Source organism: Motacilla alba, chromosome 5 (genome assembly GCF_015832195.1).
Source record: "Motacilla alba alba isolate MOTALB_02 chromosome 5, Motacilla_alba_V1.0_pri, whole genome shotgun sequence".
Lineage (NCBI taxonomy): Eukaryota > Metazoa > Chordata > Aves > Passeriformes > Motacillidae > Motacilla > Motacilla alba.
The window spans coordinates 52,594,337-52,607,006 of NC_052020.1; the positions used below are offsets into that span (position 1 = coordinate 52,594,337).

Below are 12,670 nucleotides of genomic sequence, written 5' to 3' on the forward strand. Positions count from 1 at the left end.
TTGATGTTATCAAGTTGGCTTCTCTATCAGCTGAGGCTTTCCTATTTTTCTGTCCTGGTTCTTTTTTTTTTTTTTTAATAGTGCCAGAGATGTTACGCAGTAGTTTGGAACCTTTTTCTGTTGTAACCATCTAAGCCACCATGGCAAATGTGTGATTTTGAGTAATGAAAACATGTTAAAACAACTGATACCTCTCAGATCCCTGGTGGGCTGTGCTGGATTGCTGCTTCTCTGATGCCTGAGGGGAGTAGGTGCTGGTTGAAGATACGTTTGCTTTATCAATCTAGCTTATAAGCTGCACGGAATGTATTTTGTATATTTTGTTTTTTAGAGTTTCTGACATTATAGCAGGTATCTCTGTAGACATCAGATAATGAAGGAATGAATGTAAATATGTGATCTGTTTTCTGTGGTTTTATAGTAGGAGTTTGTTTTACATTTGAAAAACAGCTGTGTAGGAATTCACTTGAGTGAGCTCTTTCAATATTATGGTTCAAGGCAAAATAAACAGGTTAAAGCAGAGTACAACAAATGCACTCAGGCTGTATTATGATACCCAGTCTAAAAATAACTGCGACGTGGGTGTAATTATTGGTCAGTTTTGATAATGCAAAACACAATTAGAATGTTATTACAGTGAAGGAGATGGGGCATGCACTTAAAAAGTACCAGTGGGGGGAACGTGCTGTTTTTACTTAGCTTTCATCCATCAGTTCTGCAGGAAATAAAATAGCAAAATAAAATAGGAAGCCCAGAAGAAAATAATTGCTTATGCTGTACACATAAGCAATATGTGCACATACTGGTATTGGTTATGCTTCAACACAGGCAGGGTTAAATACAAGGCTGTCAACTGCTGAAGTTCTAATGCAAACAAAGAAACAAACTCACTGCTTATAGCAGTTGGCCCATCAGCATTTATACATTAGTATCGCAGTCAGACAGATAATAGGGAGGAGATTATGTAATACATGGGGCTTTGTAAAAGATTTTTGGTGATGACAACAAAAAGATAGCCAGGAAATTGAGTAAGAAGTTCCTTCAGTCAAATTTGATTTGTCATAGCTGCACTCGGAGCTGCATGTCAGCTTGCACACCTTTCACCTCAGAGATCACGAACAAAGGACCTGCTTTCAGTGCTTAGCCCTTTTTATACTTTTTTTTGGTGTTTTTTATTTAAAGTTTTCATCTGATTCTTTATCTTGTGTTGTCCTATGTTATAGACATTCTGTTTTTCAGCAAGATGAGGAAGGTGTCCAGGATGTTTCTTGTGACTCAAGGCAACAATAGAAGCGCATAAATGCTCTTGGTTTTCTTTTTTTTTAATATCTATAATAAAAAAAGATGAAATAGAATTCTAAAGCACTGATTCTTGGTCTGGATCTTGTTCCTTATGGTGCTGTGTGAGAAGTTTTTCTCTGAATACTAGCTACAAATAAAAAAATAAAATGTCTAAGATGGTTTGTGTGACATCCTAATAATATGAAAGTGGAATGTGAGTATTGAGACAGTTAATGAGTTAATGCTGCCATATGGAGGCTGAGGCATGTCTTTCATCATGGTAAAATCTAAATCAGTAAGATAACTGCCTGTGGTACAGGCTTCAGGCTTTAATTCTTGATGTTTATTTTCACCTCTAAAAGCATGTAAAATTTACAGAAAGGAACACAGCAGTTAAAAGTAAACGTAGTCATTGCTCTTTAGATAAACAGAATTTTTCTAAGTTTACTGTTGATTTTAAAACTAATAACTGTAAAACTACATTACATAAATCTTCAATCATTTCTTAAAGCATCTCGGTCAAAATCAATTTAGTTGTTTGTAATTGTCTCTTGGCTGTGAGTTGTGAATCTTCGCCCCTTCTCAAAAAACTTAAAATAATTGGATGTTACTGCAGAGATGTAGAATTCTTCCATGAATCCTGCAGAGCTCTTGGCTTTAATACATCACTCATTTCTGCATGTGATAATGTTTTAAAACTGTGCTTGAAAATAAAATAAAATTTTTAGGGGTAGTTATGACTTGAATAATTTGTCAGTTCATTGATGCTGTTGTGATTTGGAAGATGAACAAAAATGCCAGTCATTGTTTTTTCCTCTGTATGCGTGTTTGCAGTCAACCCTCTGCTGTGGCTAGACAGACATCTAGCTGAATCAAAGATAAAGCTTTCTATTTGAATTACTTCATTTGTGAGGAAGAATAAAAATAAGGGAGAAAGAAGGGAGAAACATTTTTCAGTGTAGCACTTGCTTACCCTTGCCCAGAGACTGGGTCATTTATAGATGTGCTGCTGAATTTGTGAGCATAGGCTCACAAAAAAGTAGTTTATTTTTCTTGTGGCATAATGGGTTTGTAAACATGTTCTGGAGGCTTAACAAAATAATGATTTTGTCATAGCAGCAACCTCTAAGCCCCAAGGAATCATTGAAAAACAGGTTTCATGAAAGATGCATGAAGGGCTGTATCTATAGGCAATTTTAAAGCTAGTTGTGTAAATATTTGCCTTTTGTTCTGGATAGTGGTAGAGATACTAAATGCAAATTTAAGAAATGAAGCAAAATGCAAAAATGCAACCCATTTTTGGCTTGCAAAGGTAAAAAATCCTTCATGTCCATGGAACTAGAGTCAGAGTCCTGGTGGAAGGTAGTGAGCTGCTGTCAAAAGCTGTTCTGATTATTTTGTATTATTTCAGTCAGGTCTGACTGGAGTTTGGATTTGCTGTTTGTCACATTGTTACCTTTTATTAGGAGTGAAGTGGAAGCCTTGTCCTCTTAGAGAATACTAAAGACACAGTCAGTAGCAAAATTGAAAAGACAAATTTGACAGTTATTTAAGGAGGGATAATATAAACCAAAACGGTCTTGTGTTGGAGCAGCCCAGAAGAGAACTTGCTTAGATTTTTTCACATATATTAGGGCAAAAATCACTTTGAAGAAAACAGTCAAGTATTTTTAAGGTTTCTTCTCCTAGGTTAATCAAGCTGAGGACTGAGGTTGCAGTGGCAAATGCTGATGTAAATCAGTGTTTCCAGATTGGTGCTAAGAGCTGTGCTTTTGTGATTGTTATGAGCTCCTTTACAATGGGAAACTGGTAGAAAAATTACTGATTTCATTTTAATAGTTTAGATAGTTAGGTGGTCTGTGATTTTAGCTTTCTGAAACACTTGGTTCAGTAGAGTTTGCGCTAGAGTGAGGGGAAACTCTGAGAATGAAAGGTGAGCAATGATCACAAGCCATTTTCTCTACAAGAGAAAAGCATGTAATGCTATAGACCTTTTTCATAGCAGGTCTAGTTCATTAAGCATAAAACTGAGAAGTGATTAAGTTACTGTCTTTGCTCTGAAGACCTGATGGTTTGTGTTCTTAAATACTAAAGCCTTGAGTTTGTACAGAATGCTGGAAAACAGTGTGGACAGAATCACCATGGTTCTGTTGAGTACAACAGAATAGTAATTCTTTGACAGGATGTGACCAAAACCACAAAACCCATTAAATGCAAAAACAGTTCAAAGGAGAAAGAGGTGCATGGTTATGTGCAGGCAGGTAGAGAGATCTGTGTAGTAGCAGCTGTGAGAAGCATTTTGCCTTCCCTACACAAATTCTTCCCTGTCATCCTGTTCCCATGAGTTCTGATCAGTTCCCATGTGCTTGACACTTCAGGACAAGAAGCATGTCCTGCAAATGAATGGAGGGTGAACTGGTGCTTAAGTAGGTAAATATCAAAAGTATTTCTTCAGCATTAAAATTGTAGGATGCTTGAAGAAAAAAGTCTGTTTAGAAGGTAATGAGTGCATCAGATGAAGTTACTTCTTCTGTACTGGATCAGTTTGAATTGCAAGCACTTGAGAAATTGAAATACATGTGTGAACTACAGTTTTTGAGCCAGTTATGCTGTGTTAACCTCATTACCTCCTTCTCCAAGCAGTTTCATCGTCAGAACCTTGGGCAACCAGTGATAGAACAGAAAATGTATCAAGTGGCAGTGTCTCTGATTCAGTCATTTGATGAATTGGAAGAGAGGAGCAATGGGTAAGATGCAGTTCAAGATCTGGAATCAGTGGCTCTTGGGGTAATGAGAAACTAATTAAGCAACAGCATAGTCCATAGTTATTAGTAGACATTTAATTTTCATTTGCCTCTCTGCCTTTATTTTACGTATTTGTTTGATTTGTACCCAGTGTTCCTAAAGTGCACTTCATGCCCTGCGGCGTGAGTGACTATTCAGGGCAGCCATGTCGTATGGAAAATATATTCTTTACTGTAGACCAGAACTGAGGAGTGTTTATATCAAGAATTATATAAATATAAATCATACTATTTTATATTGTAGCCTAAAGTATATATTATTTCATGGGAAAAAAGGATAAAAGCTAGGCATTAATTTTCACTGGCTATTTAATGCCTTAATGTCATGTGAAATACGTAAATAATGGATTTTGCTGCTGAGTTTTGTAAATTGATGTTTAGTATCTGAAGATGTAATATTACATCTGAAAATGTAATAAAGTTACTTCTACCACTTTTGTCTAACACTGTGTGTTTAGGAACCTAATTCTGATTATTTTTATTGCAGAATGAGAAAGTTTATGTTCTGTCATAGTTTTGAAGAAAAAAACTAAACCTATTGCTCTGGTTCTAGTGTTTATATCTTGCATTTTTCAGAAGGCATAGTTGCAAATAATGGTTGAAATTCTGTTTCTTCAGGAAGTTTAAATAATGCATGTTACAAAAAGTGTGCACTTCTGTTTGTTCTTCCAGAATAAAATAACTTGGGATAATGAGATAGATTGAAACTGTAAAACTAATGAAGCTGTGTTTTCTTGTTAGGGAGAAAAAGAATTTCAGTGGTCCTTTGGAACGTGGCAGCGTGCTCGTGTTTTTACCAGGCGAGTATATGTATTAGTAACTTTGTTTTTTGTTATTTGTCATCTAATGAGCTTCCTTCTGGCACTTCTTCCACGGATTTATTAAGCACATACTTAAATGACATCTCTTTGGGCATTTTTTCTTGGAAACTGGTTTAATTGTGACAATAACTGGAAAAGCTGTGAGTCAAAAATTAAGATGTTCTGTATTTAAAAATAATACAATTAATTCTGTAGTTAAACTACAGAAATGTAGTTGCTAAATTTTTTAGTGCAATTATTGGTTATTGTATGAAGCTTCTAGGATTCTTTTAGAGGTGTTTCCTTATCTGCATATAACGTGGTCTTTATTTAAATTATTGTAAAAGCTCAAATTCACGTTTTTCTTTCCGTGTACATTGGTTGGTGTGGTTGGCATGCTCAGAAGTACCCATGATGATGTAGAGGTTATTGATCACAAAACTGGCTGTACGTGTAGTCTTCTGTAGAGAGCAAAACCTAAGTTGTCTTGCACAGAAATTACTGTAGACGTTTGTTTTGACTGCCATTCTTGTTTAAACTTGCCAGCTGGATTCTAGAGGCAGTGTAACTGGCCTGCAGAGTAGTTTTCCTGAACATCATAAATCTGTTACCTGGTGGTTTCAAGTATTCTTTTACTTCATGAGCTGAACATTTGTTAGTTGAGAACTTGGAAAAGATTTGGTTGTGTTCAAGTGGAGAGTCACATTCAAGTCCAGGGTAGCTGTTCCTTGGACACAGTGAAGTCTGTCCCTACCAGGACTTTCTGACTCTGTAAAATGTTAATGAATGTCATCTCCCTGCTGTGTTGAGCTTAGGAATAGGCGTGCCAGGGCTGGGGCTGGAAGCCCAGCACACCAGCTGAAAGATAGACTGCACTTGCAGAGCAGCTTTCCTTGGAGAGTGTTCCCCACTAGCTAAAAGGCATTAGAGCTGCCTTTCTTGGAAGTACCTTCACTATGAAATTAATGTGTAGAAGGAGCTACTTCATTGTTTCAATATAATGCTCATTCCAGTTTGTGATTAATAAAGTAGGGGGACCATATCTTTTGCCTCTGGCCTCTTGATATTGGTGTTTGTCTGGTGTGTTTTTGGGCTTTCTCAGCCCCTCTGAGGCTTCATTTCAGTCTGGAATTACTCCTTAGCATTTTCAAATCTTAAATCTTTATCTTTCATCTTGAGGTTTTTGTTTGTTTGGTTGATTGGTTTTTGGTTTGGGATGTTTTTTAAAATTTTGTTAAGGGTTTTTTTGTGGGGGTTTTTTTAGTGCGCTTTTTTTTGTTGTTTTTTTTGTTTTGTTTAAATACAGTTGGTAAATTTGTGAAAACCCATGCAGTAATAAGCTGGTACACTTACGTTTGCATTTTATTTGTTCAGTGTTTGGCCTTGTCTGGTTTTAAACTGAATACTCGAGACTGATCCTGAACACAGGATTAGCAAACACCCCTTGAAATTTTCCTCGCAAATGTTTTATACAGAACTGGAGAAAAGCGGAGGCGAGCCCTCAGTTTACAACACGGCAGCTGAGGCAGAGCTCTGGGTTATTTTTACACATTTAACATCCACATTTAGGATGTTGATTTGAGATGCTTAGGTTTTTTTGAGTGCTAACGATTACATAGCATTTTGAACATGAAAAATAACACTCCCACTGGCTTGTCAAGTTGAGTGTGCAGCAGCAGCCAGAAAGAGCAGTGCTGTGCTGAGGATGCTGTTAAGTGATTTTTGCCCACTGTCTTTGTGGAACTCAGTGATGGGGCAGAATCTGATTCCAAAAGGAGTTGCAGCTGTCTCAAGTAGGATGCCATGTTTTCCCTTGTAATTGCCTGTCTTATTCACTGCTTAAATTTCTTTGGTAATTCTACCAAGTCTGATTCTTTCTAGGTGAGTATTCTTCAGAACTTGCCTCTCTGTAGGTGATACAAAGTACCATGTTGAACTGTTGAGTAATTCTCTTAACATACATGCATGTGTTCCAAATCATCTAATTTTATCTGTTCTGCTGGTGTTGATTTCATTTTTTCTGTTCCATGTTTTCTTCTGCGCTTCTCCATGCCCTGCTCTCCTTACTGTCCTTGTATGTTTGCCAAATAGGTTGTGTTACTAGTTCCTGTTTCATTCTGACACCTTTGATTCTGTCTCCTGGTGGGATCCTTGTGTTCTGTAGGTGTCATAGTCAGTCAGCTCTTGTCACTTCTGAAGCTGGTCAGCAGATACTGCCTGCTGTGTCTAGTCAGTAATTACTAGACTGATTATTAAATTTTGTTTACAGTGATGATGCAGAGTCTGCTCTGCCAAACACGAATCAAACTTCTTTTAGTTGTTTTTAATTGTAAAAACAACCTCCATGGAAGTCCGCTGTGGGATAGGTTTTTGAAAATGGGGCATTTGGAATTGAAGTCCCAATAAGAAGTAAACTAAGCTTCTCAGAAAGGTTTATGTCTGTGGAGGTATTCAGGAAAGTAGGAAAAATCCCTTAGTCATAAGATTTCCCCTGGCAGATGTGAAATGCATACTCCAGAAAATGGGCACTGGATTGGCCAAAGGTGAGATGGCTAAGACAGAAATAACTTTTTTTTTTTTTTCCTTTGGCTCTGCTCTTTGAAAGAACTTGTTTTGGCTGAAATACCCAATTTTAGCCTAAACCAGACAGATATTCAGCATGTGTTGTCAGTTGTAAGAAACTGAAACAAGGACTAATAATGGAATGTTGTCGAATGGCCTTTATAGCTTTATAAAGTGTAAAATTAATGCCAAATGGTTCTTCAAAAATTGACTCACTGGTTTTCAGAGATTTATTATTACATTTGCTGTTTAATTCTTCTACCATTTTTATATGGCCTGTGATAATGACAGGCAGTTAATAGTTGAAGTAGATGTTTTTCAGTTGTTCCTGATGACTAAAATGAACAAAAATTAAACTCATGATTACTTTTTCCCTAGGTTTAGGTGAAATAAGATACATGCACTCATGCCTCTCAGATAAATATCAAAGGTGAGTTAGACCACATTTGTTTCACTTCAATTAAACCTGAATATGCTTTTTCAGCTGTATAAGTTTTAAGTGCATAATAGGGTTTAGCACAGAAGTAATCAACTTTAATTTTCTTGCATCAGTAAATACTTCACAAATATATTTTTTTTAGGTGGCAAGTGTACCCACTTCATGCATGTGCAACATTGGAGGAACAAAGTAAAGTATTTTCAGCTACGGTTCCTGGCTACAGAAAAGTAAGTATTTTTAAATCATGACTATTTTAAAGCATGTGAAACCTTTTGCTAGAGTAGTAATAGCAAATAATAATGTATTTAAGTAATATGAGCTGTTCTAACTCAAACCATTTTATGAGGATAAAGCACTTCAGTTTTTCAGTGTGTAAACTGATGGCCTTTCTTACCAAGCTGTTGTTTTAACTGGTGTGCAGACCTCAAGAGAGGTGCATTAACCTTGAGGAAGTTACCCCTAAACTATTGCCTGCTGCTGTTTTTATCCTTCAGAATGGTTTGTGCATGTTGATTCTTGCACCTGCATGACAGGGAAGTGCTGCTGGTGGCACTGAATAGCAAAGCAGTGCCCCAGTATGGGAGAGTGTCCCACTTTGTGCCTTGGTTTTCTCCATCTGCTGTTACTGACAGAGTATTGCTGCCAATAGTGTGATGTTTCCTTATGGCAAAGGCACAAGGAAATAATTTCATTCTTCCTCTACGCTGTCCTAATGCTACACTACATTATTATGCTTTTTGAGCTCAGAACAAGAAAATATGAGGGGATTTGTGTTGTCCTTGCATGGTGTTGCTTTTTTTACTGTGCAGAGCAGAAGTGCTGTGTTGCCATCACATTTGTATTTTTTCATAGCAAGTTCGATTTTTCATGTAGAAACATTAATGCAAGTAATTTTTTTTTTTTTTGTTTATGCATTCCTCGCTCATTTTGTGCTTCAAAACTCAGGTTATTCTAGCTACCAATGTAGCTGAGAGCTCTGTAACAGTTCCTGATGTTAAGTATGGTAAGTTGTCGAAATCTTCTAATTCTCTACACTGTGTTGGTAATATTTTCCATACTTGTGCTAGGTTTGGTCTAAGGATATGAGAATGTCACTGTTCAAGGCACTGCTGTTGGCATGTTGAATTATTTCTTTCACAACAGAGAAATTTGAATATATGAACAAATAGAGCTCCTGAGTGGGAGGTTGGTTTCAGTCTTCACTAAGGGGTAATTTTAGATACAGCAACAAGCAGAGCCAGACCTCATGTCACAAGTTAAGATTTTTAATCGCATGCTGAATATGTTTTGAAATAATTGCATCACTTCAAGCAAATTTTCATACAGAGTTTCTAAATGCAGAAATTATTGCCTTTTAATGCTTGTCATCTACAATGATCTATTATTTTTATAGTAAGATCTGTTAGCAATTTGATTAGTGTTCAGAATGTCTTGGGTCTGATTGTTTATGAATCTGATGTTGTTTTCATTGCTCTTCAAGTTTTTCAGACTTTTCTGATAATACAGATTATTCTTGTGTATTTCTTTCCACTGCCATGAGGAATTTTTTTTTTCTTACTTGCAGTGATAGATTTCTGCTTAACTAAAATTTTGTTTTGCGATAAGGAAACTAATTACCAAAGTTTGAGGCTTTGCTGGGCATCTAAGACAAACTGTAATCAAAGAAAAGGTAAGATGACAATACGTAATGCAAAGGAATTTTAGAAGCTGACCTTCATGAACAATTCTTTATTGATTTTTCTTGTATTAATAGTAAAAAGAACAGATTATTTTGGCCATTAATACTTGATAAGTCTTTACCATGTCAGAGTACAAAAATGGGATTAAACAACTTTGTGTAAATGATTTTTTTTTCTCAAGTACATTTGCAGAGGAGTGTTTTGTGTCTTATTGAAAAGTATTAAAATTCACAGACCATGGATTCTTTGGTATTTAATAGCAATTTTTTATCACAGACCATTTTTGAAAAGGAGGGATAGGTACTGTGAGATATTTATGAACTGCTTGTGAGCTGCAGCAGTAAAAGGAACTTTCATGTGTGTATGTCACTATTAATAAGTTGAAATATCCACAGCAGTGTTTCTAGTTTACACCAATGTTCATAGCACAAGGATAAATAAGATTCCATATTGTCTCTTCTTGTAAGACACTCCTCTTAAATATTAAAATATTTTTCATTTCAGTCAAAAATAATGCTAAATAAATTAATAGCAGTGATATCTTCAGATCTAAAAGCACTTTAATTTTTAAGTATTATGAGGTCTTTACAATTAGAGCTGGGTGCCAGATGCTCTCCAAATCTGCTCCATCACTCCCCTCTCCTCAACTGGACAGGAAAAAAAGTGGTGACAGAAGGCCCAGGGTTTGAGGTGAAGACAGGAAGATCACTTAGCAATTACCATCACAGGCAAAACAGACTCAGCTTGGGGAAATTAGTTTAATTGTATTACCAAACAAATCAGTCTTGGGTAATGAGAAATAAAGCCAAATCTTAAACAGCTTCCCTCTACTCCTTCCCAGGCTTTGACTCACTCCCAGTTTCTCTGCCTTCTCTGCCCTAGTGGTAGCCAGGGATGGAAATTGGGGCTTGTGGTCGGTTCATCATGCATTCTCTCTGCTGCTGCTTCTTCCTCACACTCCTGCACTGTCAGATATGGGGGAGCTTTCCAGCAGCTTCTTACAGAAGCCACCACAATAGCCACCCCCTTTCAAGCCCTCACTGTGAGATCCCCTGAACCCCAATATACAGATTTATTTCCATTTGGTTCCAGGTCAGCAAAGCTCACAACAATCAGCCAATGTGTAACCAGTAGAAGTAGCATTCCGTGTAGAAGACTTGGGCTTGTTGTGCATGTGACTTAAAAATGTGGACTGGTTCTCTAGTGGAGTATCCCACAGAGAGGAATACCTTTTAGTTGGTTGCAGTGAATGGTGTTTGGGTTTGTGAAGATAGACTTCTCACTCACTGTGTTTTTCTGTAAATAGTAGATCATCAAGATGTTTTGCTGTTTATCATTGTAGCTTAAGAGTTGTTTATATTGAAGATTATTTTCTAGCTATAGAGTCAGATAGGAAATGCCTGTTCAACTCAGAAAAATGGCTGTTGATTTGCGGGCAGTTATGTGAAAGGTATTTGAGTGAAATAGTTACATAATTCTTTTGTTAGTTACTGCTCCTATAAAAGCAAAATTTTTTGTCCTACCCTTCTGTGTCCTCTGGGCCTGTCTGCTGCAAGAGAGCAGAACACTGCTCAGCCTGCAGCATCAGCTGTCGTGTGCTGCTCTGCTGCCCAGAGGGTTTGTAGATGGATGGGTTTGGAAAAAACTTGTGCAATTTACGAATTGGTGATTTCTCCTTTTATGTGAAGGTCGTGCTGGACGTGTTTCCAAAGGCTATTGTTACAGGCTCATATGCAAGGACTTTTGGGCAAACTGTATTCCAGAGAAGTCAGAACCTGAGATGCTGGTAAGGCCTTTGGGTTTAGGATTAGAGTTTTTTTTAATGCATGTAAAAAGCAGAGAAGCTTTGCTTTACTTTCTCTGAAGATGATTCGAATAGTTACTAATAATAGCAATGACTAGAATTCACCTTGACAACTATTTGACAAAGATTATTCCATGTAGTTTCCTTATAGAAGGAAATAGATTATAGTAGTAACATTGATGTGGATTAGAAATAAACCATCTACTCAAAAGAAAACAAGCCCTTGTTGTACACAATTAACTTCAGATTTTGCTAAATTTTAAACTTCCTTTTTCATATAAAACACTTTGTCACACTTCCCATGAGGGGAGAGTACCAATAATCTTGTCTTCCCTTCAGCATTGTCCATTAGGATCTACAGTCTTAAAATTAAAGAAGCTTGATATGGGGGAACCAAAAGCCTTGCTGGCAACAGCTCTTTCTCCACCCAGTGTAGGTGACATTGAACGTACAATAGTTCAGCTGAAAGAGGTAGGCTTCCTTTTAATGTTGTTAAAATCGAAGTAATAGGAATGTACTGCAGGGTTTTCCTTGTATTTAAGGTAGTAGTAGTCTTAACTGGAGCCTCAGATGTGAGCTGTGTCTACTGAGTCACGCCTTGGTCTGTTTTGGGTTTCCATCCTTTTGAGCATAATTTCTGTTGTTACATCTTTAAAACACGATTGTAATTTCATCAGGGAGTAATGATACTCTTTGAGGACTGAGTAGCATCTATGGTGAGAGAGAGCAGAGAAATATACAAAAAAACCCTTTGTATGTGACATTGTTTATAAGTCACTTAAGTAAAAAATCAGACTCTTAAAACATATGATTTAAGGAGGCCAGCCTGAAGATATCCTTCTCACCTGTACAAGGAGGATAGTGATCTTGATTTTCAATTATAAAGATAAGGGAGAATCTTCATAGCATTAAACTTTTTTCTTTTACAAAGTGCATAAGAAATAAATATTTGCATAATTTCTGGCTTGCTTTTATATCCAGTATATGTGGTGGCTTTGGTTTCAAAAGTGCCAGGCTTTAAAAATTGTCTTAGATGTACGTAGTCAGCTTTTACAAGTGAATACATTTTAATTTCTCTAGCTTGGAGCACTTACAACCTGTGTGCAAACAGAAGATGAGCTGCATGATGGTGAGCTGACTTTCTTAGGAATGGTATTGACACAGTTGCCACTGGACCTGCATCTTGGAAAATTGATAGTCCTTGGGCATGTCTTTGGATGCTTAGAGGAATGCCTTATTATAGGTAACTGAAAGAAGAAGATGTGAGAACATTTCTCTAGAACCAGATGATTTGCAGGTTT

The 12,670-nt window shown here is 36.8% G+C and overlaps 1 protein-coding gene across 5 annotated transcripts in view; it reads left to right on the forward strand.

The window, feature by feature from the left end:
* Positions 1-12,670, forward strand: part of TDRD9 (tudor domain containing 9) — a 70,632-nt gene that overhangs the window by 33,902 nt on the left and 24,060 nt on the right. For 2 of the 5 annotated variants that reach the window (XM_038137497.1, XM_038137494.1), the window contains exons 8-16: positions 3,925-4,028; positions 4,827-4,885; positions 7,826-7,877; positions 8,029-8,113; positions 8,832-8,889; positions 9,451-9,555; positions 11,254-11,351; positions 11,709-11,840; positions 12,450-12,612. In XM_038137497.1, coding sequence (XP_037993425.1) covers positions 3,925-4,028; positions 4,827-4,885; positions 7,826-7,877; positions 8,029-8,113; positions 8,832-8,889; positions 9,451-9,555; positions 11,254-11,351; positions 11,709-11,840; positions 12,450-12,612 — 856 coding nt within the window. Of the gene's footprint in view, positions 1-3,921; positions 4,029-4,826; positions 4,886-7,825; positions 7,878-8,028; positions 8,114-8,831; positions 8,890-9,450; positions 9,556-11,253; positions 11,352-11,708; positions 11,841-12,449; positions 12,613-12,670 lie in introns of all 5 variants that reach the window. The other 3 variants (XM_038137493.1, XM_038137495.1, XM_038137496.1) reach the window with 2 other exon arrangements.